Genomic DNA, 27602 nt, shown 5'->3' with positions numbered 1-27602 from the left:
TTAGCTACGATTTTATCTATGTTTTACTGACGTTGTAAGTACAATATAATTTATTACAAATGTAACGCATAGGCCTACCTGATGACGATCGGGCATTGTTGTGTGTAAGTAATTGGCTCTAGGCCTATATAAAACGTATTCTTGTTACTTCAGTTTAGCAAGCATTCTTATTATAGTCTTCTATAAGTCGCGTATCGTAACTAAGTACTGGGTAACGTGAAGGGTACATCGTGAATTACGATTGTATATAACGAATTGCTTATATATAGTTCTGTATTAAGCGTGGTTCCCACTAGAACGCAACGCAACGCAGCGACGTATCAACGCAAAGTGATGTATTGCGTAATCGCAAGTGGGAACCGACGACGCAACAGCGCTGCAAAAATCGCAGGTTTGATTTCACGCAGGTTTGATTTCACGCAGGAGGCGGGGGCAAACACAATTATTGGAAGGGCATTTTCTTACGTTGCGTAAATTGCGTTACGTTGCGTAGATTGCGTTACGTTGCGTCGCTAGTGGGAACCAAGCTTTAACATCGTCACAAAGTAGAGCGTTCAACAAACCCGTAAATGACATGCCATTTAACTACACACAATGTTCGATAGAAAGCGTTTACATTATCTACCGTAATTGTCAATTCTTACGGCTCGTTATGTACGAGCTAATTATGTTCAATAGGCATAGAAGAATGATAGGCTAAATGAACAATTCATGTTTTCTGCATCACTATACGCTGTCATCGACACTGTATGTATACTCGGTATACTTTAGGAAATCTGTGAGAATGATTGTATATTAACAAATTATATAGTTATATATATATCGGTATATTTATTCAAAATTCACATACAAACATGGCTGAATTGCATATGTATTACACTATAAAATAAATATTTAAACAATAGCCACTATCAACAATACATAAATATATAAAAACGAATAAGTTAGACTGCAGTTACCTCAAATAATACAATAAAAAATAAATAAAAAAGTTACAGTTTGTTCAAAAGTTCAACCATAAAAGGGACAGGACTAGTTTTGTTTTGTAACTATAGGAAATATTACGCCATCTTAATGGTTACGGCATGTTATCTTATTAAACGTCATTTTGCGGGATTATTATTGACCTGGTAATACTTAGAACATAATTACAAAATGGAATGCTCATTAAGCGTGGTTCCCACTAGCGATGCAACGTAACGCAATCCTACGCAACGTAAGAAAATGCCATTCTAATAATTGTGTTTGCCCCCACTTGCGTGAAATCAAACATCGATTTTTGCAGCACTGTTGCGTCGTCGGTTCCCACTTGTGATTACGCAATACAGCACTTTGCGTCGGTACGTCGCTGCGTTGCGTTCTAGTGGGAAGCACGGTTTACGACTCGTTAATTATTAATTATTATTAATTATGTTCAACGCAACGTAACGCAATCTACGCAACGTAAGCAAATGCCATTGTAATAATTGTGTTTGCCCCCGCTTGCGTGAACTCGATTTTTGCAGCACTGTTGCGTCGTCGGTTCTCACTTGTGATTACGCGATACAGTCGCTGCGTTGCCTTCCAGTGGGAACCAAGCTTTACCGTAATATAACGGTACGTCGCTGTTTATGACGTTTGTGGTATTTTATTGTGAACTATGGTTTAACATTAATACTAATGGTTGGGGCATGGGTTTTGCCGATACCCACCCATGGGACTGTACCAGTTTCCCATTCGTTTCTATTTGCAATGCAACATATCATTATTTAAATTATCAAATGAATAATTCATTCATTTATTCCTGTTCTAAAAATGAAATTATGCTTGTCGTTTGTGTTTTGCAGGACATGATGATGAAGCCAGTTCTATATTACATGCTCGTGTGCCAAAGCGTTTTCGTAGTTACCAAAGCTGAACATCATAGGGATAATTTCACTGCAGTGGCTGGAACACATTTTGAAGCAAAATATAGCTTTGGTCATGTTCCTACAAATGAATTTAACACCTCAGTTATAAAAGACGGATATAGATATGCTGACGGTGACTTAAAAATATCTTTAACTGATGCCAAAACATTGTTGTTAACATATACATTACCCCGAGTGAAGAACACCGACTATGGGGAGTATAAGATTATCCTGAAAGGCCTCAATAACCATTTTACATATGACTTCTTACTTAGTGTTGTTGAAGAGGCAAGAACACCCGCAAATAATGTACTATCTCAATACAACGCTACACTCAGATGTGACTTAAAAGTCGATTTTCTTTGCAATATATCCGAGATCAGCCTTTTTCGAGAAAATAACGTAATCAATTGTGCGGTATCAACAGCAAATTGTAATATCACTTATCACGAAGGAAAGGCAGTTTTAATGTTTTTTAGCGTGGCAAATGAGACTGAAGGAAATTATTTACTCCGATGTGCTTCAAATAGCAAATATTATAACTATTATGAGTTTAAGATCGTGGTAAACAACAGCTCACCGTGCAGGCCTACATTAACACGTTCACCACCGCCGCTCAGTACAACATATCAACAAGGAAATCATTCAAGTAATCAGATCGATTCCCACACGTCAATTGCAAAGAATACTGATGTTATACTAGTTGGTGTTGTTGCCTTGTGTTGTCTACTCATCACACTTGTAGGCCTTATAGGGTTTATTATCATTTACAAAAAGCGAATGTGTAGGCCTAAGCATACGAATGAGCCTACACCTGCTGAACAAGTTTGATTATTAACTCCAAACAATGTTTAGATTATTTATATACCAAATGATGACAACACGACACAACAAAAACACATTGGACAAAGGACGCATGTATTTTAAAAGAATAACGGTCACTCCAAGAGTTATAACGTCACCACCATTCGACAATCCAGAATCGGTAAATACAAACATAGAGCAATTACCAAGATTTTTATCGTTACTTATTATCCAAGGACAATTCCTGAATGGAGGCAATTGTGGGTGGATCAGAATCTGCCCGCGAAATTATTTTTTTTTTTTCTGAACGTCTGAGGTAGAAATCATAAATAACGCATAAAATGATAATGATAAAATGTTGGATGATATGCATACAGTTGGTTTTCTGCAAGCCAGCTCTGTGGCTAAATGATGTAGACTTCAAGTTGTGGTGACGTCAGGCACTGGGTTCGAAGCTCCTCAAAATTTACTACAGAATGTTACTATAATTAAATTTAAAGGGCTAACGCTTAGTTAAACACTTAGGAAATAGGTCGGTTATCTTGTAATTATATTTTAACACAAACACTAATTAATCTCATTTAAATTCGCGACTACTGCGCCACAAGAACTTCTGATCACATTCATTTTGACATTGTTGATAAAGAGCAGCGGCCGTATTCACCATTCGCACTTAAGGGAAACACTTAAAATAAAAAAATCTCATATCTATACAATTTAAGGAAAATATAACTTATATACTAAATACTTCACTTGCACTGATGAAGGGCTATGTTGCCCGAAAGCTCTGCTAACTTTTCTGGCTGTTTTACTTTATCGTTTTGATTTAGCGTTTCGTTTTTTTTTTGTATCTCCATTGAGATCCATCCACTGATACCCACAGCATTGTCATTTTTTCAGTAATTTGCCTTTGGATTTATATACTAAATACTAAAAAAATTATTGAGTTAAGTAAAATACTTAATATTCAAGGGAAATATCTCACTTAAGTGTGATTGGTGAATACGGTCACAGGATTCTAAAACCACGCGGGACATCCAATGAATGTACCACAGTCTTCTTCTTTTTTTTGTATAATGATACAGGGCGATCACAGCAAAAATTTTGACGTTTACTACCTTAGTTTACATTACCATACTTTTGTATATAATTATGCTAGTAAGTTTATAATTTGGATAGATCATTACGAACATAGAAGGTGAGATTGTTTACCTCCACTATTCAAAATAATACTAATGACTTCCAGGATGATCGAAGTATATTGATCGAAAAATGTCCAACTCAACAGTTCTTTTTAGAACTATATAGCCGACACGTTGTATATCGCAAACTTTATATCGACTTCCATTTTAGTAGTAGTTTTTAACAGACAGGAATGGTATTAGTTTACAAGAAGTAGACTTAACATTCAATTGATCTGTTTTGAGGAGTGGCTTCCCAGAATTCATTGTTTAACAGCGAGCAGGTAAGCGAAATTTCCAATCGCAACTAGTGTTTTGTATTTTTCTAATAAAAAAAAATTATATTTTCAATGCTAACATTATGTTTACTGTATATTTGGATATTTAATATAGTTTATCTATTTATTTTTATTTCAACAATATTTTATGAGGGTGGTCCATCCAGCATCAGGTGATCATTAGGGACCCTCAAACAATACAAACAGTAAATACAATACAATTTATTTACTACAGGGCGCGTAGTCGAAAGAAATATAACAATATTTCAATATTTAACTTGTCTCCGGTAGAAAAATTGTAGCAAGTTAATAACATGTAGTTCATAACACTTTATTATAAGAAAAACTGTAGATTAGTATGCGGCAATGGAAAAGAATCCTTGCTGGTAACGCATGGTTGATTTTTGTTCTTTGTGAACTAATTTAGCATGGTGGTAAAACGTTTTTCCAGAAGTAAATGTACAATAGATTGTTGTTAAATATTTTCAATGAAATGTTATATAATTGCAGAATATATTATCATGATTGTATAAATGCCTGTTCTTTAGTCCATGATTTAATCAAGTTTTCTTTAGTCTGTGTACATCAACTGTTTTATTCACTTAATACATTAAATAGTTTTGATATCAACAAACTCCAACAGCTATGTTAATGTTTCGTTTCAGTAATAACCAGCTTTCTTCAAAATGTAATACTTTCTTTTCATATTTTTGTCAATTGCATTCTTATAATCTTAGGATAACAACCCCCCGGACAACTACCCCCTTAGGACAACTTACCCCTTTAGGATAACTACCCCCCGGGTAACTACCCCCGGACAACTACCCCCCGGACAACTACCCCCTCTCTTAGGACAACTACCCCCAGGACAAATACCCCCATGACAACTACTCCCCCCCCCCAATCCAAAAGTAGACAAATATATAGGACCGGTTTCTGTAAAAATGAAATCATCTGTTTTTAACGGGTGTTTCGAAACTAGAGACCCGAGACCAGAGACCTGACAGGGGAGGGGGGGGGGGTAATTTTCCGGGGGGTAATTTTCAGGGGGTAATTGTTCCTAGGGGGTAATTGTCCGGGGGGTAGTTGTCCAGGGGTTAGTTGTCCTACGGAGGTAGTTGTTCTAAAAGATTATTTGCCCTCGTAGTATTGTCCAGGTCCAGGAGGTAGTTGTCCTACGGGGAGTATTGTGTCAGAGGTAGTTGTCCGCGGGGTAATTACCGGGGGGGGGGGGGGTTATTGTCCGGTTGTTGAATGGTCTGGGTGGTAGTTGTCCGTCCGGGGGGTAGTTGTTGTAAAGGGATAGTTGTCTGGGTGGTAGTTGTCCAGGGGTTAGTTGTCTTACGGAGGTAGTTGTCCTGAACAGTTGGTTTTCTGCAAGCCAGCTCTGTGGCTAAATGATGTAGACTTCAAGTTGTGGTGACGTCAGGCACTGGGTTCGAAGCTCCTCAAAATTTACTACAGAATGTTACTATAATTAAATTTAAAGGGCTAACGCTTAGTTAAACACTTAGGAAATAGGTCGGTTATCTTGTAATTATATTTTAACACAAACACTAATTAATCTCATTTAAATTCGCGACTACTGCGCCACAAGAACTTCTGATCACATTCATTTTGACATTGTTGATAAAGAGCAGCGGCCGTATTCACCATTCGCACTTAAGGGAAACACTTAAAATAAAAAAATCTCATATCTATACAATTTAAGGAAAATATAACTTATATACTAAATACTTCACTTGCACTGATGAAGGGCTATGTTGCCCGAAAGCTCTGCTAACTTTTCTGGCTGTTTTACTTTATCGTTTTGATTTAGCGTTTCGTTTTTTTTTTGTATCTCCATTGAGATCCATCCACTGATACCCACAGCATTGTCATTTTTTCAGTAATTTGCCTTTGGATTTATATACTAAATACTAAAAAAATTATTGAGTTAAGTAAAATACTTAATATTCAAGGGAAATATCTCACTTAAGTGTGATTGGTGAATACGGTCACAGGATTCTAAAACCACGCGGGACATCCAATGAATGTACCACAGTCTTCTTCTTTTTTTTGTATAATGATACAGGGCGATCACAGCAAAAATGTTGACGTTTACTACCTTAGTTTACATTACCATACTTTTGTATATAATTATGCTAGTAAGTTTATAATTTGGATAGATCATTACGAACATAGAAGGTGAGATTGTTTACCTCCACTATTCAAAATAATACTAATGACTTCCAGGATGATCGAAGTATATTGATCGAAAAATGTCCAACTCAACAGTTCTTTTTAGAACTATATAGCCGACACGTTGTATATCGCAAACTTTATATCGACTTCCATTTTAGTAGTAGTTTTTAACAGACAGGAATGGTATTAGTTTACAAGAAGTAGACTTAACATTCAATTGATCTGTTTTGAGGAGTGGCTTCCCAGAATTCATTGTTTAACAGCGAGCAGGTAAGCGAAATTTCCAATCGCAACCAGTGTTTTGTATTTTTCTAATAAAACAGTAATTACCGGGGGGGGGGGGGGGTTATTGTCCGGTTGTTGAATGGTCTGGGTGGTAGTTGTCCGTCCGGGGGGTAGTTGTTGTAAAGGGATAGTTGTCTGGGTGGTAGTTGTCCAGGGGTTAGTTGTCTTACGGAGGTAGTTGTCCTGAAACATTATTTGCCCTCGGAGTATTGTCCAGGTCCAGGAGGTAGTTGTCCTACGGGGTAATTACCAGGGGGAGGGGGTAATTGTCCGGGGGGGGGGGGATAATTTTCAGGGGGTAATTGTTCCTTGGGGGTAATTGTCCGGGGGGTAGTTGTCCAGGGGTTAGTTGTCCTACGGAGGTAGTTGTCCTAAAAGATTATTTGCCCTCGTAGTATTGTCCAGGTCCAGGAGGTAGTTGTCCTACGGGGAGTATTGTGTCAGAGGTAGTTGTCCGCGGGGTAATTACCGGGGGGGGGGGTAATTGTCCGGGGGTAATTGTTCATAGGGGGTAATTGTCCGGGGGGTAGTTGTCCAGGGGGTAGTTGTCCAGGGGGTAGTTGTCCTAAGGGGGTTGTTGTCCTAAGGGGGTATTTGTCCGGGGGGTAGTTGTCCTAAAGGGGTAGTTGTCCTAAGGGGGTAGTTGTCCAGGTGGTGGTTGTCCGGGGGGTAGTTTTCCGGGGGGTAAATGTCCAGGGGGTGAATATCCGGATACGGATATAATACAGTATTATCATTAGGCCCACTGTGTGTTTCTGAACCAGAGACAAAACAATTCCAGTCAAAGTATATTGTGTGAGGACACTATCAGCGTAGGAGGATAAAAGGGACTGGTGAAATGTAAAAGTTAAAATTATTTTACTTAGCCAAAGACTGGCGTGGTAATCTTTTGACAGCGTGAGGTGAAGAGGATGAGATGCTCACGCTGTGAAAAGATGATTGCGAGGGCGCCCCGAAATCACGTGATTTTAGATAAAGTATATCAGTGAGAACAGAGGAGAGGTAAGAGCGCTACAAACTAGTATGGGACTCGTTTGGACTGTAATAAAAACAATACACGTATCAGTTACTTATCCCACAATGCCTGATGGGTAAGAGAAAAATTGAATCGGAAAAAAATATTATCCCAACTTCCACTGGTTTATATGAGAATCGTAATACTCCACTTGTGTATCAAAGTTTTGATTTTTTTTTGTACAGAACGTCAGGTAACGACTATTGATCGCATCTGTAATAAAACAGAGATCACTGCTACAACCTGACGTTTGATTATTATATTTTGCAGTGTATTTTAAGGTACATATTATAAATGTTATTAACAGTCATGTGTTATCATTTACAGTCATGTGTTATCATTTTACAGTGAAGACAGAACATGACTATTGAGATTGAAATAGACGAACAAAGGATCTGAATAATAATTTACTGATACACTTGTAGGCCTAGTCTTTATGTTAGTTAAGTATTCATTATGTTGGTACTCTGGTTAAATATTTAGTTACAAGAAAATATCAGCCTAGTTTGAGTTTGGGGGCGAGATGACCTCAAAATAACTAGCAGTTTTCATTTGAATTTCAATGTTTGTTACTGTTTTGATATTATTATTTTTTTTCATGATTTTGTCAGTTTAAACAAAGAAAAGTTTCTCGTATTCTGGCGCAAAGCTATGGAATAGTTTAAATGCTATAAACACAAATGCAATTACAGCTCCTAATATACATATATTTAAAAAAAATTATAAATGACCAAAGATAAAATATACTTGAAACTCTATATTTTTCATGAAATCTTTTTTTGTTTTTTTTTGTTTTTGTACTGTAAATGATAACTTGTGTAGGCCTACTAGTATAAATAGTTTTGTAGTAAGTAACGGCCTTGTGAAAAACACCAATATGGTGATTCAAGTGTTGCATCCGTTTTTAAATAAAGTTGTTATTATTATATCATTTCTTCCTTCTTCCGTATTCGTTTCCTCCTTTCGTTCCATACGGTTAAGGATCATTTAGGGATCAATTATTCTACTGCAGTAACTACATTACGATAACGTTGATTTAGCGATAGTTTTTGTGGATCTCTTATGGAATTTAATTAGGAAAATAAAGTACTGCATACTTCCTCTATCTGTTTAACAAGTTTTTCTTTTTTCTCTTCTTGCAGTTTGTTATGGATTTCCTTTATAATCGCATTTCTTTTGCCTTTTAATTGAACTCGCGAAAAGGCGGCATTCCGCGGCCGTCGGGATACGTTTCTGAAAACAAGATCACTTTCCTTGTACCTTTGTTGTAGTTTATTGTACATATATGAAAACACATACGGTATATTAGCTAATAGTAAAACAATATTGTATTACTAATACACAAATGACAATAAACCTGGACCAGAAAACACAGTGTATCGTTCTATTTTTACTCACATTTATATTAATTCTAATTACTTTTGCTTATTGATACTTCTTTTATAATGATACTTTGACATTTTACTTTTTTATACTGTACACATCCAACTGTTTCCTTAGCGAAAATGTCCAGACTACTTTCTATAAAATTCTTCTTGGTTTCCCAGTACGGTACGCGAACTCATTAGCATAGTTTTTTTTATAGAAACTATGGAAGGCCTGAATCCAATTTCAATTCAATTTAATTTATTTCCACAATATAATAACATACATACAGGATAATGAATGCAATTAAGTAATCATGTGGGGGGAGAGTCATACAAGTCAGAAAGACTTTAAGTTTGACCCACCCCAAGATATAACATTATTAAATACGAATACGAAAAATGAAAGAAACATTAATTCAGCACCGCGACAACGTCAGGCTAGGCCAAATGAGAGCTACTTTAGTGCATTGTTTTTCTATTTATCATTAGAATTCACATTTAAGACAAGTTTAATGTTTTTAAAGTTTTATTTAAATATGCAATATTTGTACAAAACGTCACAAATTGCAGGTCTAGTGTCTTTAACAACAACAACATCATCGAGAGAAAAAGAGTACAGTAACTCCGATCTGCACTGCGAACGTGCATCAGACAGTGTGTTTGTTCACGATATATGCACGCCCTCAGTTTCTGCCGTAACATAATAAACAAGGCCAACAGCCATTAAGTCGCGTGCTACAATGCATAGTGATACCGGACCGACAGACAGACCGACAGACCGACAGACAGACCGACCGACATAGTGAACTATAGAGTCGCTTCCACGCGACTAAAAACTAACCGCTGTATTTCAGAAGAGTTGGGAGGTTTACATTTAATGAAAAAAATTACCTGATATGTTCAGGCTACTATACTTGTTTTCGTAATATTCTTCTGTCCTATTAGAGGTAAAATAACATGCCACGAATACAATCTGTTTGCAAAAGGAACACAGCCAATACATGATTTAGTTTAACTGCAGGTGGAATGAATATCTTTGCTCATAGTGGGTCTTTCAAACAGGTGACGCTTGGTTCCTTTTGTTCACTAGTTGACCAATCACAATCAAGTTATACAAATTCTTTATTACCGTAGCAATAAAGCCTCTCTTAGTCTCATCTAACTGCTGTCGAGCGGTATATTTTAGGCTGTGTTAGGTACAGCAGGCATGGAAATTATGTTTAACAAAGTACGTTGTGAAATGTGCCCATAGAAGATAATTATCTTCATCAGTAAAATTTGTTTGATTGCTAGTATTCATTGTTTTGCCTACTAACTGATAATGTTTACACTCATCATTATGATTGATTCTGACCACTCATCAATACGAATTATCATTTATTTTAATGTGAAGTGCAATAATAATGTGAGTAATTTTATATTAAAATTTAAAAATCTGATGATATAATTAAATAATTAAGATGAATATGTGGAAATGTCTAAAAAGAAATCTATTAACCTTGCAATACTTTTAGATTTCAATGTCTTCTTTAATGTATGTGTTTGCTTTACGTTCCAGACGGTGACGTCATGTTGGATGTACTAAACGTGATATTTTTCAGCGATTACCCAATACATGGCGCGTGTTACTTGTTTTAATATTAAATTATTTTATGATAGCTTAAATGTATTTAAAGGTAAAACCTGTTGTTGTCTATGTAATATTGTTATCTTTTTTTTAATATTTTTTTTTCAAATGTGAATATTTAATAGTTTATTAGTTTAAATTCAACCTGTTAGTTATAGTTGTTTGAACTGAATTAAAAAAAACATAAGCTAGAAGAAAATACCGTGTTACAAGATTTATACAAACGCAGATAAAGATCATAGCAGTGATTAAGTAGTTCGAAATAGAAAATGTAAATTATGATAAAAATCTATTGTTTCTATATCTTATAATCAATTAGGCTACATGCGCTAATTCAGGATATAAGAGTAATGACAAGTAAAGACAATTGACGAGTCTTCAGCCTATATTAAAACTGGTAAGAATAAAATTGAAAGTTATCTACAACTTGATAAAATACGACTCAATTTTGTTGTGAGTTTGTCTTTTCTATTCGACGACTAAAGACGGAATAAAAATATAGTATCTCTATTCAACGAATATTATACAATATATATAATATGTCTTAATGTAAATATTTTTTTAATGAATCAACAGAAACCCATCGCTTATATGGAAATGTAAAAAATCAATAAAGAGTAGAGCAATAATATAGAAGGCCGATTGTTTATGATACGACATCAACCAATCGAATGTGTTGTACGATGTGACAGCATTTAGTCAAAGTGTGAAATTTATTGTTACATTATTTATTGATAAAAAAATATCTTAGCAATAATAGCCATGTTGAATGATCTAACTTTGAGTATTGGATAATAGTCCACAGCTTTAAACAACACACGTGAATATTATTGTTTATTGTATGAATTTAATTTTTTATGCAAATCACAAAGATTGTACATAATTATTTTAAAAAAATGACATCAAACAGCCTGGGTGCAGTACAAATTTTGCGGGAAAAAAGTATAGGAAAATTTTTTTCTTTTTTTTCTGATAGAGTATACCATATAGAATGTCAGAAAAAAAATCCCCATCCCAGAGTCTTGGGGAAAATTTTTTACGGCACTTTTAAATTTTGGCCTATATAACACACAAATGCCTATTAACACACACAAATACCTATATATAGGGGATAGGGAAAACCAATTCACGTTTTGTTTAACTTAGAGTTGTGTTATGATGATTAAAATTAGCTGAGACTTACTTTAATAACTACTTCTCATAGTAGGTGATAAATCGAGTCGATAACAATGACATCATCATGCCAGAATCCAATATGGCGTCCAATTTGGCGGAAAAAACAGGGTATTGCTAAACCCCGCAAACCCTTGCAAACCTCCAAAATAACATAGCAAACCCCCACCGAACCAACATAAAAGTGATTGAATCATGTAGTGTACGACCCACTGGGTATATCCATGTAAAAAAAAAAATTAAATTTCTACTGTTAACTACTTATTTTTGGGGTAAAACATCATTTTTTGGTCAAAAATGATTGCTAAACCCTGCAAACCTCCAAAAAAACATAGCAAACCCCACCGAACCAACATAATAAAAGTGATTGAATCATGTAGTGTACGACCCACTGGGTATATCCATGTTTTAAAAAAACAAAATTTCTACTGTTAACTACTTATTTTTGGGGTAAAACATCATTTTTTGGTAAAAAATGATTGCTAATTTTTAACCAAAAAATGACGTTTTATCCCAAAAATAAGTAGTTAACAGTAGAAATTTTAATTTTTTTTACATGGACATACCCAGTGGGGCGTACACTCCATGATTCAATCACTTTTATGTCGGTTCGGTGGGGTTTTCTATGTTTTTTTTGGAGGTTTCCAGGGGTTTGCAGGGGTTTAGCAATACCCTGTTTTTCCCGCCAAATTGGACGCCATATTGGATTCTGGCATGATGATGTCATCGTATCGACTTGATTCATCAACTACTATGAGAAGTAGTTACTAAAGTAAGCCTCTACTAATTTTAATCATTAAAACACAACTGCAAGTAACAAAAACTGTTAATTGATTTTCCCTATCCCCTATATATAGGTATTTGTGTATGTTAATAGGAATTTGTGTGTGTTATATAGGCCAAAATTTAAAAGTGCCATAAAAAATTTTCCCCAAGACCCTGGGATGGGGATTTTTTTTCTGACATTCCATATGGTATACTCTATTAGAAAAACCAAAAAAAAATTTTCCTATACTTTTTTCCCGCAAATGTGTATAATAATTGTTCTGCATCCAGGCTTATTAGAATTTATATCGTTTCGTTATATCATTGACAGAAAGTATTACTCTGTCCACTTCCGTGTGGCCTATTCTTTTTTTCTCACATTTCCAACATACTTGTTTCTTTCCTGCTACTTACCATCTTGTTGTTTTATTTGTCTGAATAAACAATTATTATCTAAATCTTGTACATCTATTAAGTACTGGTTAAGGAAATAACATTGACTATTATCTGAGACAACAATCTAAATGTTTGTCTCAGCTAGTTTTGGCTATAATAGCGTCATGGTGTTGCTAAACGACAAATAAATAAACAAGGAAACAGTTATTACTTATTGTAATGAAACTAAAACATTTTAAATAAACTATTCATACTCGAATCCTTTTCATCTGTGCAAGTTTTTAGTATCGGTTTAGATCAATAAAGGAAAAAGAATATTATTCAAGAAAACAATGGAAAGTTGTTTTTCTCACGATAGTGTCAGGAGCCAATATAAATGGTAACTAAATAAACATTGACATACTCATTACTATTTATAGTATAGTATTGTGATGAGATATTGATTGATCACTATTAAATTTAACTGTATAATTGTACTGCTTCATACGGTATTAATTCATTCATATCAATGAGTTTCAGAAACATACATATAACCGATTCTGGGTATAACTAACCTGAAGTAGAGATGTTGGCTGAACTTGTTCAAAGCTTGGTTATAGTTCTCATGTTGACTTGTCAGTCTCGATCATCAGGTATGTTTATTATATAAATAAGAAATGTATATATGTTGGAAGGTGAGAATTATCCATGGGTTCAATGATTGATTGAAAATTTAGATTTAGAAAAACATTCCTTTTGTTATAATTAGGTAGTTTCAGCTAACTATTCAGGTCCCAAGCACGGAGAAGGAGAGATCGTGGTGTATAAAGATGTCGAAAAGGCTATAATAATCACTCGCGAGGATTTATTCAATAAATGATTGTCAAATAAATATATATACATTTATAAGTTTGCGTAAGTTCAGTAAAATGCGCGAACTTTACAATCGAGGAAAACAGAAATATTATTGAGATATTCAAACTCGGATACTTCGTCGAAAGAACAGCTTAATTTGGAATGTGTATACCGTAAAACCTCGAAAAGAAGCCCATTTTGAACTCTTGGATGGGCTTCTTTCCAAAATGGGCTTCTTTTCAAGGTGGCTTCTTTTCGAGATAGGCTTCTTTTCGAGATTACTTTGCAAACTAAAGAGGGGGCTTCTTTTCGAAATGAGTACTGTAAATATTGTGAATTTCCCGCCAATTTTACATATCATCAGTCTAAATCACAAGTATCTCACTCAACTACAGTAACCCTTAACCATGTATTTTGATTCACATACATTTATCTCGAATAGAAGGCCATTCTATCGTGAGGGCTTGATCTCGAGTTGGGATTATTTTTCTTTTGGCTTCTTTTCGAGGTTTTATGGTAGCCTACATACTGTACTGTTTTCAGACCAATTAACACAGACAAGCGGTAACGGTAAGCGGTAACCGCGTAGCTTGTCCCGTAGAATATACTCTGTCGTCAGCGGAAACTGCCCGTTTGCTCTGCGTTGTGTGTAGATTGGCCGTTGACCTCAAACACATTCGAGGGGACATTTTTTTTAAATATAATGATCTACCTCATTTACTATACTATACTACTATTAACAAAAAACACTATCGATTATTCATCAGATGTAACTCTCTGTGCAGGAAATTTAGTAAATACTACATTGATATTATGATTTTATTGTTTAAGCCATGCTCTTTTGGTATGTATTGTGTAGCATTGTGGTGTGACTTTAATGTGAAAACTATGAAGTCCCTTCGGGCGTGCAAGGATTTTAGAATGATTTTAAGACGTGCCAGTGCAGTGCTAGTGCAAAGTAAAATCTTTCTTTAGTTAACTAAGAGTGACGGCAGTTGAAATTCACTTATCACTTATGTTAATTCTCTAAAGCTTAAAGATTCAAAACTGTATAGGAAATGAACCCAACTACTATATGCATAATTATTATCAATTTTTTACAATACTTTTCATACCTTGTTTAAAATGTAATTTTTTTAAAAGATCCATTAGATATAATACTATTTTCTGGAACACCGTTGGTTTACAATGATAGTAACAGTTGGTTTCGAGGATACACACTTCAAGACGATAAAGACATTAGAGATTTATCAGTTGGAGTATTATACAAGTATATTGATGGGAAAGAAAACGTGACTTGGGATGATATAACTGGTGAGGTCAGAAATCAAGACAAATACATGGATATGCCAGACGATAAAATATTTCACAAGAGTAGCAGAATTGGATACCGCGTACACGGGGATTTTACGTATCTAGGCGTTTTAAGTTTACCAACCCAAACTGAAAGAGTTGGTGTTTATTCATTTGAAGCAAACAAAGGTGGAATAGTTACAAATTCAGCAATTGTATTAAAATCTGCTTCTGGTGAGTAAGGCTTTTAAATTTGTTTATTATAATGATATATTATTAATTAATTAATAATATTAATATCACTACTATTAGTAATTTTTCAATAAAATCATTTTTGACAGCCATTATTGAATTTGAGTATAGAACAATAACAGTCAGCATTGGGGAGTCGGTCAGTATCAACATCAGGAATGGGAGTTTTATTGACAACATACGATGGAGACATAATTATGAGGAACTATACTATCTGAGGAATGCATCTTCTATTGTGATTGAAAACGTACAAACAAAGGATGACGGCGTGTATGAATGTTATATAGGTGATAACCCTGACGGTAATCATGGTATAATGAGGCTAATTGTCAGAGGTAAATTATTGTAAATAAATAAATCAGTATTTTTAGTCTCTGTAGTCGCGTGCAACGTGACTCTACAGCTCACTATGTCGGTCGGTTGGTCGGTCGGTCGGTAAACACTAACATGTATATGGCCTTGTCTTGATATCACTTTCATCTAGCTAAGTCAATTTTTTACAGTATATTCCTTATGGCCAGGAATCGATGTGGTTATGTTTTCACGGTGCACAATCAAAAATTACGCGTTCTACGCACGATTTAACGAAATCACGTTTGTAATCATATCTTCACAAGCATGAATCACAATTAAATAAAATTTGGTACTCATAAATTTCAGGTCATATTTCATCATATGGCAATACAATTACGTGCGTAGCGCATATAACGCATGCGTACACGCGCTTAAAATTTATAACTTTATTTTCGATGAAATTAGAGTACGTTTCATGAGTGCGCAGATTTTGCACGCGCACTGCGCGTTAAACCTTTATATGCACTCTTTTTGCCCGATTTCTGTTTTACAACCTTAATAATCTCCATGTAGGGCTTTCTCTTTCCAGCTCTTGGTTTTCTCCTCTTGCCACCTCTTCTGATAACCTATAAAACACCTTCTCCTTTAAAGCAAATTGTAGCATCTACTGTAGTATTTTTACTCTACTCTACAGCTCACTATGTCGGTCGGTTGGTCGGTTGGTCGGTAAACACTAACTTGAGCACGCGACTGCAGCCATCTATATGGCCTTGTTTCTAATAATATTGCATTTTTCCATAAAGATATAATAAAGGAATTCAGATAAAGTAATGCTATGATTGATACAGGAATGTAATTTAACTCTTCCCTGATTTATACATACATTTCAGACTTTTCAGGATAATCTTGCATAGGCCTAATCAGTAATAAGCATGGACAATTTGAAACTTCCTGCTAGTATGATTTATATTATTTAAACAAACTATGAATGCAATGTGGAAGTGAGTGCTGTGAGCCTGCATGATGTACCAGTGTTCTAGAGTAGTTTGAGGTTGTTTTTCTTTTTTTTCTTTCTTCATTAGAAGAGAGATAGTTTAGCTAATTAATTTATTTTGTGTTTAAAAGACTACGTCAATAGACTACTACTGAAGCATCGTAAGATATTTTTTGTTTACATTACCAACTAGCTCTTAATTAAACCGAAAATTAAATCACATGTATTTACATATCTATATATATTTTTTTCTATTAGCTTGTCCTTCACCAAAATGGAGTTTACCAGATTGCGAAATGGACTGTCCCGTTTGTTATAATAATGGAGTGTGTGATGACAAAACAGGTGTCTGTATTTGTCCAGCAGGATTCGATGGCGATGCTTGCAAAAACGGTGATCAATAACTTTTATACCGCGTTCATGTCTTATCTTGTGTATGTAGCTCTCGATCCATTAATCGGCGCGCGAGTGGTTCATCATGAGAACAGCCGTTCAAAGTGCGGATTCTATCGAGAGCGATTAATTTATTAGCATAAAATTAAATGACGGTAAAATTATCTTCAATCAAAAATTCACATTGACATGTTAAATTCCAGTTTAACTTACTTTGATTGACTTTATTTGCAATAGATTGCGGTAATAACAACTGGGGCCGTGACTGCCTTAATGTGTGTAGCAGTCAACCTGGTTCAACGTGCAGAGGAGCTCTTGTATGTCCACCTGACCCTGCTGGATGTACATGTGTCAATGGTTTTGAAGGAAACGATTGTGATACAGGTTATTCATTCATTCATTCATTCATTCCTTCATTCATCTTTTATTTCGGAAAAAAAATTCTCCATAGTTCAGAAATAAATTACTACATTATTGCAAATATAACAAATACATATATATATATATGTAGATATAAGAAAAAAAACCTACGCTACAGAGTCACGTGGTTAGAACAATACAGTAGCTTATTATTACATCCGATTTTCAGTACTGTGTTTTATTTTTAAGATTCTGTAAGAAAGTTTCTAAATACAGCTCATCATGTTCGTCACTTGTTTCAAATGTATCAGAGAAATTATTTGTAATCATCATTAGTCTCATCATTTAATTACTATATATTTTATAGAGTGCACTTCTGGATACTTTGGAGCAGACTGTGGGCAAAAATGCCACTGTAATGATAGCTATTGTGATATACACACAGGATGTAACTCATACTCAGACGAGTCAATGTGTTCGTCTGGGTACACTGGTGACACATGTCAAGGTAGGCCTAGCGTATTTTACAATCGCTAATGTAGAAAACCCCATCTAATGCAATAATATTTAATGATAAAAAAATCCATAGCTAATGTATGTATGTTGTAGTAAAACGTCAAGCAAACATAATTTTGTACCAATTATTTATCAAACAAAGCATTATTTGCTGCTTTGTTCTTTTTAGTGCCCATGGACTGTCCATTCGGATTGTTTGGTATGCTGTGTAATTTCCCATGCCACTGCAAAGATTCTGCAGGTTGTAATCGAGATGGGAGTTGTCCTAATGGATGCCAAGAGGCCTGGTCTGGATCGGATTGCAGCATAGGTAACACCACCAATTGAAATCTATATTGCCATAGAATTGTACATGAAAAAGACACATTATAATGATAAAAATAAATGGATAATTATGAATGAATGATTTAACTGCTTCACCAATTTAACATTACAGAAAACAGTAGTAGCGAAATACTAATAGTACCGACTTAAAGAAAGAAAAACATTTATTAAGAATAATTTCTTACAAATTGTAGTTATAATAGTAGGCCTAATTATAAGTAGTTAAATCCCAGTGTGTTATCTCATCGTGGTTTTCGTAAATCAAAAAAAAGTCTTACCCTTAATAAACTACTGTTAGTTGTACCAGTGCTTGTCTTTAGATTCCCAACGTGGTATGTATTCATAAGATTCCAGAATCACATTTTTAAAATCTCCTGAAACTACAGTATGAAAGATGAATTCATAAAACTAAAAATGATTCGTAAAATTTAGCCTATATATAAAAAAAGTAAAAACAGTAATTATTTAAATTCTATCCTTTTAACCAAAACAAACACTCTGGCATACAAAAAGAATAGAAAGTAAACAATCTTTATATTATTTGCATAGAAACAATCAAATATGATTTATGTTTTGATAATAGAAGACCGAGAGCCTAAAGCTTCATATATACTACAGTATTTCATTCAGATGAATGTGGAAATAATAGGCCTACCTTGTTTTTGTTGATAAAGTTTGTGGTAAATCACATGTGTTCTTAATAACAACGATCGACGTATTGATCGGAACGTCGAGAAACTCACAAGATTTCTTTTCAGAACTACATACGTGGTGTAACCCAATAAACATATTGATTTCGCCATGCAAACCTCCAAACAAAATACTTTCTATTTTGTAATTAGCATTACCATACCGTTCTGAACCGCCAACTGTCATAAACCAAACAGCAACTACCATAACGTTTGACGTCACTTGGATTTTTGGTGAAGATTATGGAACAGGAACAATTACAAAACGAAAGCTTTGGTATAAATCGTCACAGATGGATTCCTTTCTATCAATAAATGAACCTGATAATGGTTCATCTATTGTTATTGATAATCTCATCCCAAATGAGAAAGTTGAATTCTACTGTCAATTTTCAAGGATGGTTGGTGGTATTGAGGTAGATGGCCCAAGAAGTGCACTTGGATCAACTAACACCATATGTACAAGTAAGCTCAAACTACACAACTTATGCTTCATTTATGATTGCAAACCAGATGAACATTTACAATTATACAAACTTATATCAATTTAATACCGTAATTAGTAATAATATAACTGGTAGGCAAACAATAAAGATATATCTATCAAAATATAGATTACAATTAACATTTTATAATACGAACTGGGTTTTTACGTACGGCATTGTTTGCTTATTCCAATTGATTCAAGATTCAGATCAGAAAAGGATTCCAGAAATTATGAAACCTAGTACATACTGTATTTATTCGAATAAACGTTTCTTCAAGGGAGGCCTTTATTCTATTAATTATTCTGTTAAATTACATGATAGAACCATTGGACGAACCTGCGACAGAATTGAAAACTATAGAAGATAATCAAATCATCTTGAGTTTAAAGGTATTGTTAAAGAATGTCTTATTTCTAGCTAAAATTGTATTTCTTGTTTCAATATAGATTATGTATTATGTTTATTGTAACTTATATTCTATTGATATTGGGTATTATAAATTGTATTGGGTTTGTTGGGTATTGTTTTTTTACCACAATTTGTCCAGAAAAACTATTAAGTTTTATTTCCAACGTGTTAAGGTAGAAATATTACTTACTTCAAACTATGTTCTACATCTGGCTACTGTATCTTTTCTGACACTAATTAGCAATACTGGTATAATACGCGTTCCTGTTATTTATTACATTCTAATTTATTTTAATTTTCAATCTTAAAATATTTCAGCCAGTTTCAAGAGATTATGACCGAATCCAATGTAACTCTATCCTTCGCTATCAAGTTCAGTACTGGAACATTTATACGAATGTAAAATATGTAATCAATTATACAACCATCAGTTCTAAATTAGAAGTTAAACTATCAAAACTATCAAGTTGTTCTGCCTATATCGTAAACGCTCGAGTTGTTAATAACATGGATATTGCTGGCAGATGGGGACAAGACACAGCAGTACAAACAACGCCAACAGGTTTGAAATGATAATTATTTTATATATTATTTAAAATACAAATAAATGATATTAGTGCGCTGGTTACAATATGACCTATTATTGTATAGATAAAAATGAATAGAATAGTTTATAATACGTTACTACGAAAGAAGTTCTTGCAATTAAACACCATAACGAGTATTATATTTAACGTTTGATATTTCAATGTTTAAATAACAGAGCCAACAATACAAGGTAATCCATTTGCAAATGGCACGCTCCTGTTGATTAAGTGGAATGCTTCTACGTGCGACATTTCAAACTATCACGTGATCTACCATTATGAATTGTCAGGTGGAATATTTCTGAAAGGAACTACATCGGAAACAGAAGTTGTGTTAGATGTAGAAATTCAGTTCTGTAAAAACTACACATTTTCAGTATTAGCATCATATGTAAACGTTTATGGAAAATCTAACACAAGAACAATCATATCTGGAACCGATTGTGATCCAGATCCGATTAGGCCTATGCCAGGTTTATAAACATCAAATTCTTTTCTTATTGCTTTTTGATTATGATTTTGTACAATAGAAATTGCAACCTATCTGTAAATTTATAAAATAAGTGCACAATAACCACTAACATGCTGCAAGTGAAGTATTTCCTGAACATTTTTTTGCGTTGATTACTGCATATGCGTACAGTTTTTTAGTTTATTTCTACATCAAGATAAAAGCATAAATAACTTTTTTATTCTATTTATTCACAGTTTACGGCATTGTAATTGGTTCAATACTGGCGGCGGTTTTTACAGTTACAGTCATGTTGATAATAATTAAACGGTAAAGTATCACGCTAGACCGTTTGAACATAGAACACTAATTGTCAGACTTACCCAGATGAAATTTTCAAATCTTTCACAAAACTAGCTGAAAAAACCCAAAATAACATCACATTGTTTTTTTGTAGATTTATACTTAGAAGATCAAAAAAAGACGTTGATAAATCTTTATCTAGGACTACTACTCAACAAAATGTGTGTACGATAGATACAAATTACAAAGGTTTGCGTAAAAAATATGAATATGAAAGTGGTAGGCCTAAGTCTGATGTTGTCACTTCTTCTGCTGAACCCATACACACAAACACTGAAGTACCGGAACATTTTTCCGATTTTACAAATATGAAAACTCGAAGAGAAAATGAAACTAGTCCGTCTACTGTCAATGATTCTGATGAACCCGTATATGCTGACCCTGAACAAGAGAGGGAACCGGAACCTGTTTATGACAAAAGTGAATATGAAAAAAACAATTCTGCAGTTGCTACTTATTCTGATGAACCTGTATACACAGATCCTGAACAAGAAAGGGAACCGGAACCTGTTTATGACAAAAGTGAATATGAAAAAAACAATTCTACAGTTGCTACTTATTCTGATGAACCCGTATACACAGATCCTGAACAAGAGAGGGAACCGGAACCACAGTTTGTTTATAACGAAAATGAATACAACAACATTAAGTCTACTAGAAGTGTACTATCTTCTGTCAAACACGTACACCCAGACCATGAGCCTCTACCAGAGCGTATTTCTGGTAACACAGAATCCGAAAGTCAAGAATACAAACCTATTGAGTTATCCAAATTACGTGACTATGTAATGAAGCATCTATTGAAGAAAGAATTCGAGGTACTCTACACTTCCTAAATTAATTATCTATCATCTTGTGTTGTATAAAACCACCATCTTGCGTATGTATTTTTACCTGAATATTAAAATGTTTAAATAGGCCATTTTTAAAAATTCAACTAAAGTTTAATAAATAAAAAAAAATAGTTACATAGGCCCTACCTTAACAAAACCAGCAGATCTTGTTTATTAATGGTACAATAAAACAATCCGAATAAAGTCAATGTTTCTACATTTTCAGGCATTAAACAGTTTGTTTCCAGATTATGCTAGACGAGCAGATTTCAGTTTCAAGAAAACTTTTCATGGTGTTTTGTTCCGTAAGTTCTAAAGAAAACTTTGGTAGAATGGTTATTTGAAGATAAAAATAGATAAAATCAGCTCTTTGTTTGAAGGTTTTTTTAAATTTAATTAAAAATTACTAAATTATAACATCAGATAAGAGTGTGACACGGAGGATAATTGTTTAATGCCAATTTTATTTTGAAGACGAACAAAAAAATTACTTGTTAAGTGTCTCACCGCTCTCCCTTGACCTTCGAGCCGCCTCTGTTTTTGTTTTCTTTAATGACAAACAACAAAGTTCCATATAATTGATTATCTCAAGCGTACAGGATCACTTTTGTTTAGAGGGTTTTCTGTAAGTTGAAAATGTAATTCATTTATTATCAAAATGGTGGCCTTTCTCTCTTCCCTGATATATTAAGAGAGGGTTACACTTCAGTGTATATTTGTTTTGGTTAAATCAAAACAAAATCTGTATTTATTCCTAACCAGATGTTTAAATGGAAACACATTTTTCCTCAACATTAAGAATTGCACGTTTATTTAGGTAATCAGGGTACAAGTGTATACTCATGTCATGCTTACAATGCAGCAATAGTCACCTAGATTGATATATTTTATTATTCATTAGTAATTGTAAACAGTAATATTTTTTTTATTTATCACAGTAACTAAAGGATGCTCCCAATTAAATCCTGACGTTGACAGTGGCGTTGATTACGTAAATGATTCATTTATTGAGGTATAATACCTAACCATCAAATCTTCAAAACATAATTAACACTTTCCGGAAATATTGAATCAAATTTTTTTTGTTTGTGAATAATTATATAAATACATCACACAATAGAAAATACAGCCATTTTTACGTCATAATGATAAAGTGGTGATTACACACAAGGCAAGGCATGGCATATTATTACAACAACAAAAAACACTGTTGATGTATATAACACTATTGTATAAAAATCCAAAGGCAAAATGAAAATGCTGTGGGTATTAGTGGCTGGATCTCAATGGAGATACAAAAAAAAAAGCGAAAAGCTAAATCAAAACGACAAAGTAAAACAGCCAGAAAAGTTAGAAGAGCTTTCGGGCAACACTAGCCCTTCATCAGTATACTATTAAAATATACATCTTTTTTCTGACGGATTGCATTAGTTTATACCAGCCATTTGCCTACCATATTATATATTATATATAAGTAACATTTCATTATTCTTCTCTTGCATTATTTCTTAGCGTTACAGGGATCGCCATACTTTTATCGTTGCTCGGAACCCCTCGTTGAATACTACTATAGATTTTTGGCGTTTGGTATTTGATTGTAAGTCTGACGTCATTGTACAACTAAATGAAGTAGAAGATCTCAATTGTGCAGTGTACCTTCCAAAAAAGAAAAATGAAAGACTGAAATGTTATGAATATACGGTTACTTTGGAGTCAACTGTGCTCAACCAATTTGGGACTGAGAGAAGATTTATTCTTGAAAAGGTTATTCATGTGTTCATAATTTGTTTAGTAAGGAGGATCCCAAATTTTAAATAAACGCCAAATTTGCATATTTTGGCAAATCTGGCATGATGTTCATTTGCACTTGCCTACATATAAAATGCAGTATATCACATACTGTATACTCAGATGTAATATTTATTGTATGTTATAATGTAGTTTACAATAATTTCTTTCATATCAACTTAATTCACAACTGTTTTACTTTTTATAAGAATCCCAGTCGGGGTTGTATTACAGGAATATATTGGTGATGATGATGATGATAATAAATATATACATAAAAACATTGATAAAAAGATGGTGTAATATCCATAAAAATAGCTGACCGACCCGAAAAACGTTTTTGAAATTATTAGTAGTAATTAATAGTAATTAGCCTGAGATATTATTCAAACGGGAAATCTCATTCTTATTAGTAATTGTTTATATATTACAACTTCAAAATGTAACATTCCAGATCAATGACACAACAATTTGACCAATTACACACATATTATTTATTTCGTAAATTTATTAAATAAGCAATACCCACATACTATTTGTATAGTCTAAATAAGTTTATTTTGTGTTTCTTGAAGGATAATACTGTACGACAAATGATTCAATATGAGGTTAAACAATGGCCAAAAAACGAACCTGTTCCAAAGGTTAATGCATTTGTTAAATTCGTTATGGCAATAATGGAGGGATGTGACACGTCTTCTAATAATACACCGATTACTGTTCATTGCATGTGAGTAGAGATTTAAGTATTGATTATTATAGGCTACTGATTATAATACAATAGAAATTACATCATTTTAAAGTTTTCACAAATAATAGGCCTACTTGAAATTCGAGGGTTAAAATTAGTTAAACATAACCAGCCTAATTCTGTCTTTAGAGACGGTGTTTGCAGATCCGGTTTGTTCTGTTTAGTGTATTCAATGATTGAGAAAATGAGAGAAGAAAAGATAGTAGATGTGTTCCAGACACTGAAAGCACTGCGTTCAGCAAGCTCCAATATGGTGAACTCACAGGTAATACTTTGTTTATCATCAAAAACGTGAAGATTGTTTCTTCTCTAAGAAGCTACAATATTTAGCTAAATAAGCAAATAAATTCAAATAATTAGGCATACGTTATTATTTTACTTATTCATTTAACTGTATTTTATTTACTGATTTAGATCCAGTACAACTTTTGCTATGAAGCTGCCTTGTGTTATCTTAGATGGTGTGAGGATAACAAAGTAGTAGTGCCGAATAATTAACCTCTGTAGTTATGTTTAGGCATCTGTATACCTGTTTTAGGTAAAATACAATACACTAAAACCGGTTGTTGAACTTATTCTCTGTTTTACCAAATTAAAAAAAGTTTCTTTTTGTTTATTCCAAAACTATTAAATATAATAGGGCACATAAAAAATACTATAATATAATAATTCAAGCGGAAATTATTAAATAGGCCAGAATATAATTTCAGGCCTACCTGAAGTTAGTTTGACTTTGTTGGACTTCGAGTTTAACAGAATTATTCAAACGCCTACAATGGCCAAATTATGTGATTGAATGGTCAAATCTTTTATGGGAATTTTAGCCACGAAACTGAACTATTTCTCTAAACCGCAGTGACTTTATGTAACTACTCACATTCCAACTCTCAGAAAGAAGTAGGGAAAAATATATTTGAGTAGTGTCTCCAGAGTGTTTTTATTTGATAAGTTTTAATTTGAGTCAAGAACTTGTGGATTGTAATCATTGGAAAGTTTGATGTGTTCATTTTATATGTTTAATTTATTCATTTATGAATTTATTTGTAAATTTTAATCTGTTCATTTTATAAGACTGATTTGTTAATTTCTTCAGCTGTTTTAAATTTATTTTTCTAGGTTTGAGTTCTACTTTTATAAGTGTTGTTTTCGATTACTATGTATATAATATAGGACGGCTAATTGTGTGTGCCAATTCATAAAAGTTGTAATAGTGGCTTATAAAAATGTTGGTTGTTCGTTCGATAGTGTTAGCAGGTGTGTGGATGATATTACAAATTTAAACAAAAGCATAAGGCAATTTATCTGACTTAAGGTAGCTTTGGGTACTGTTTATTTTGTGTAGAAACTAGTTTTTTTTGGTATACAGTAGTTATAGTTTGATTTAAACAATATGTAGGCCTATCGCCAATAAAAATACTAAATGGTAATTATAGTCCTTTTTTTACATTAAATTAAATCGAGGGCGCTAAACATAAAATTTAAAACAAAAAAAAATACAGGTGGAGAGAAAGCAAAAAAAAAAAGAAGATGTTATGGTGTACTCTCCCTGCCTCAGCACTAAGGCCCTGCCACAGCCTTGGGGTTGTTTCCACCACATCAGAAGCATTGATGTTGTCGCCTCATGATGTGTTGGAATGGGGGACGTATAATTCTGTGAACCCCAAACACAGTATCTCGCAAAGCTTTAACTCTATTCCACCAGCGTGGAAATCGAACCCACGACTAAATGGAATAATGCAGTTTATTATTTAATGTTTTAATAAAATAATGTTAATGAAACTTATGAATTTGTTTTAGATGTTCTATATGTTCATTTAAAAATGTTCTTACTCACCCCACTTCCACGCATCAATATTTCTTCCAGTGATTGTTGCGGCTTCCCCTATTTCTGCACTTGGAGTAGATGATCTAAAAACAAGTATTGCACCACTAGTAATCTTATAGGTATACCTTTAGATAATTTGTAACAACGCCCTCTGTAATACACACTAGAGGACGAATTTTTGGAAATAAGTAATCTTATAAAATATATTGTTCCCCTGCAAAAAAATAATCTGTTTTTTTGTTGTTGAATAAGCTATATTAATGTTACATGATATTTTCTAGCCATTTGTTGGGTACAGCCTATAACAACATTTTATTAAATAATAATAATTTAGGTCCAGTGTTATAACATATGTAAGCTCTTTACTTATTCGCCGTAGAGGGCACCCCTTTGAAAATGGTGAACAGTTATTCTGTAAGAAAACTAAATTTATAAACTATAATTTGTCAATTTTGAACCTCCGAGGAATCTTGAATTTAACCTATTTCCGTAAGGTGTTCCCGTATTAATAAGGTGAAAAACATCCTATTGTATGGTAAGTGCAGGTGGTAATACGTTTAGAAGTTTAGTAACCCTGTCACATCGATTCAGCTTCAAACATGAATGAAAACAATTTTAAAAGAATTGGTTTTTCAATTAGCCTACGGGCTGTATCTATTTGAAAGGTAGTATCACACTCTGTCAGTCTGTGTTAGGCTACATATCGCCCTCTATATCAAATATTTTTAATCGCAGTCAATGTTCAATTCAATTCAATTCGAGGATGGTACACACAATCAAAGGTTTTAATGACTAACATACTTCCATATTCGTTTCTTTTACACTCATTTTCTATATGGGCCGCTTAAAAAACAACACAATTTTGGGCATTTTTAGTTTAAAATAATGATTGAATTGAAGTAAATTGACTACATTAGACCTAGTAGATGAATCATATTTTTCATAGAAACAATGTGACGATACATTCATCAGCACTAAGGAAACTTGACAATTCCACGATGGATAAACTATATCGTGCTTATAAACTAATCCGTGATTAGTTACACTGGCACTAGGATGTTTTGACAGTTACTGCAATCTATGCCCGAATTCAAATTATAATTATGTTCGAGTATTGTAATGTACATCATATCATTTTGCATTATGTTTTACGTTATAATATACATTTTCCAACTCTTTATTCCAAAACTATTGT

At 33.7% G+C, this 27602-nt stretch overlaps 1 protein-coding gene across 1 annotated transcript; it reads left to right on the top strand.

Annotated features, from left to right (window-relative positions):
* The first annotated feature begins 13537 nt into the window (after window positions 1-13537).
* On the top strand, window positions 13538-26009 carry LOC144839573 (uncharacterized). The gene is made up of 19 exons (XM_078694998.1): window positions 13538-13596; window positions 14942-15325; window positions 15433-15678; window positions 16890-17024; window positions 17262-17408; window positions 17752-17892; window positions 18070-18210; window positions 19067-19378; window positions 19723-19790; window positions 20128-20371; window positions 20573-20869; window positions 21105-21177; window positions 21305-22028; window positions 22270-22348; window positions 22982-23055; window positions 23556-23807; window positions 24407-24561; window positions 24712-24847; window positions 24997-26009. Exons 1-19 carry the CDS (start codon window positions 13569-13571, stop codon window positions 25078-25080), a joined length of 3720 nt encoding a protein of 1239 aa, XP_078551124.1. The 5' UTR covers window positions 13538-13568; the 3' UTR covers window positions 25081-26009.
* The last annotated feature ends 1593 nt before the right edge of the window (window positions 26010-27602 follow it).

Source organism: Antedon bifida, chromosome 4 (assembly GCF_963402885.1).
Source record: "Antedon bifida chromosome 4, ecAntBifi1.1, whole genome shotgun sequence".
Lineage (NCBI taxonomy): Eukaryota > Metazoa > Echinodermata > Crinoidea > Comatulida > Antedonidae > Antedon > Antedon bifida.
This window is presented reverse-complemented; position numbering and strand designations above follow the sequence as displayed.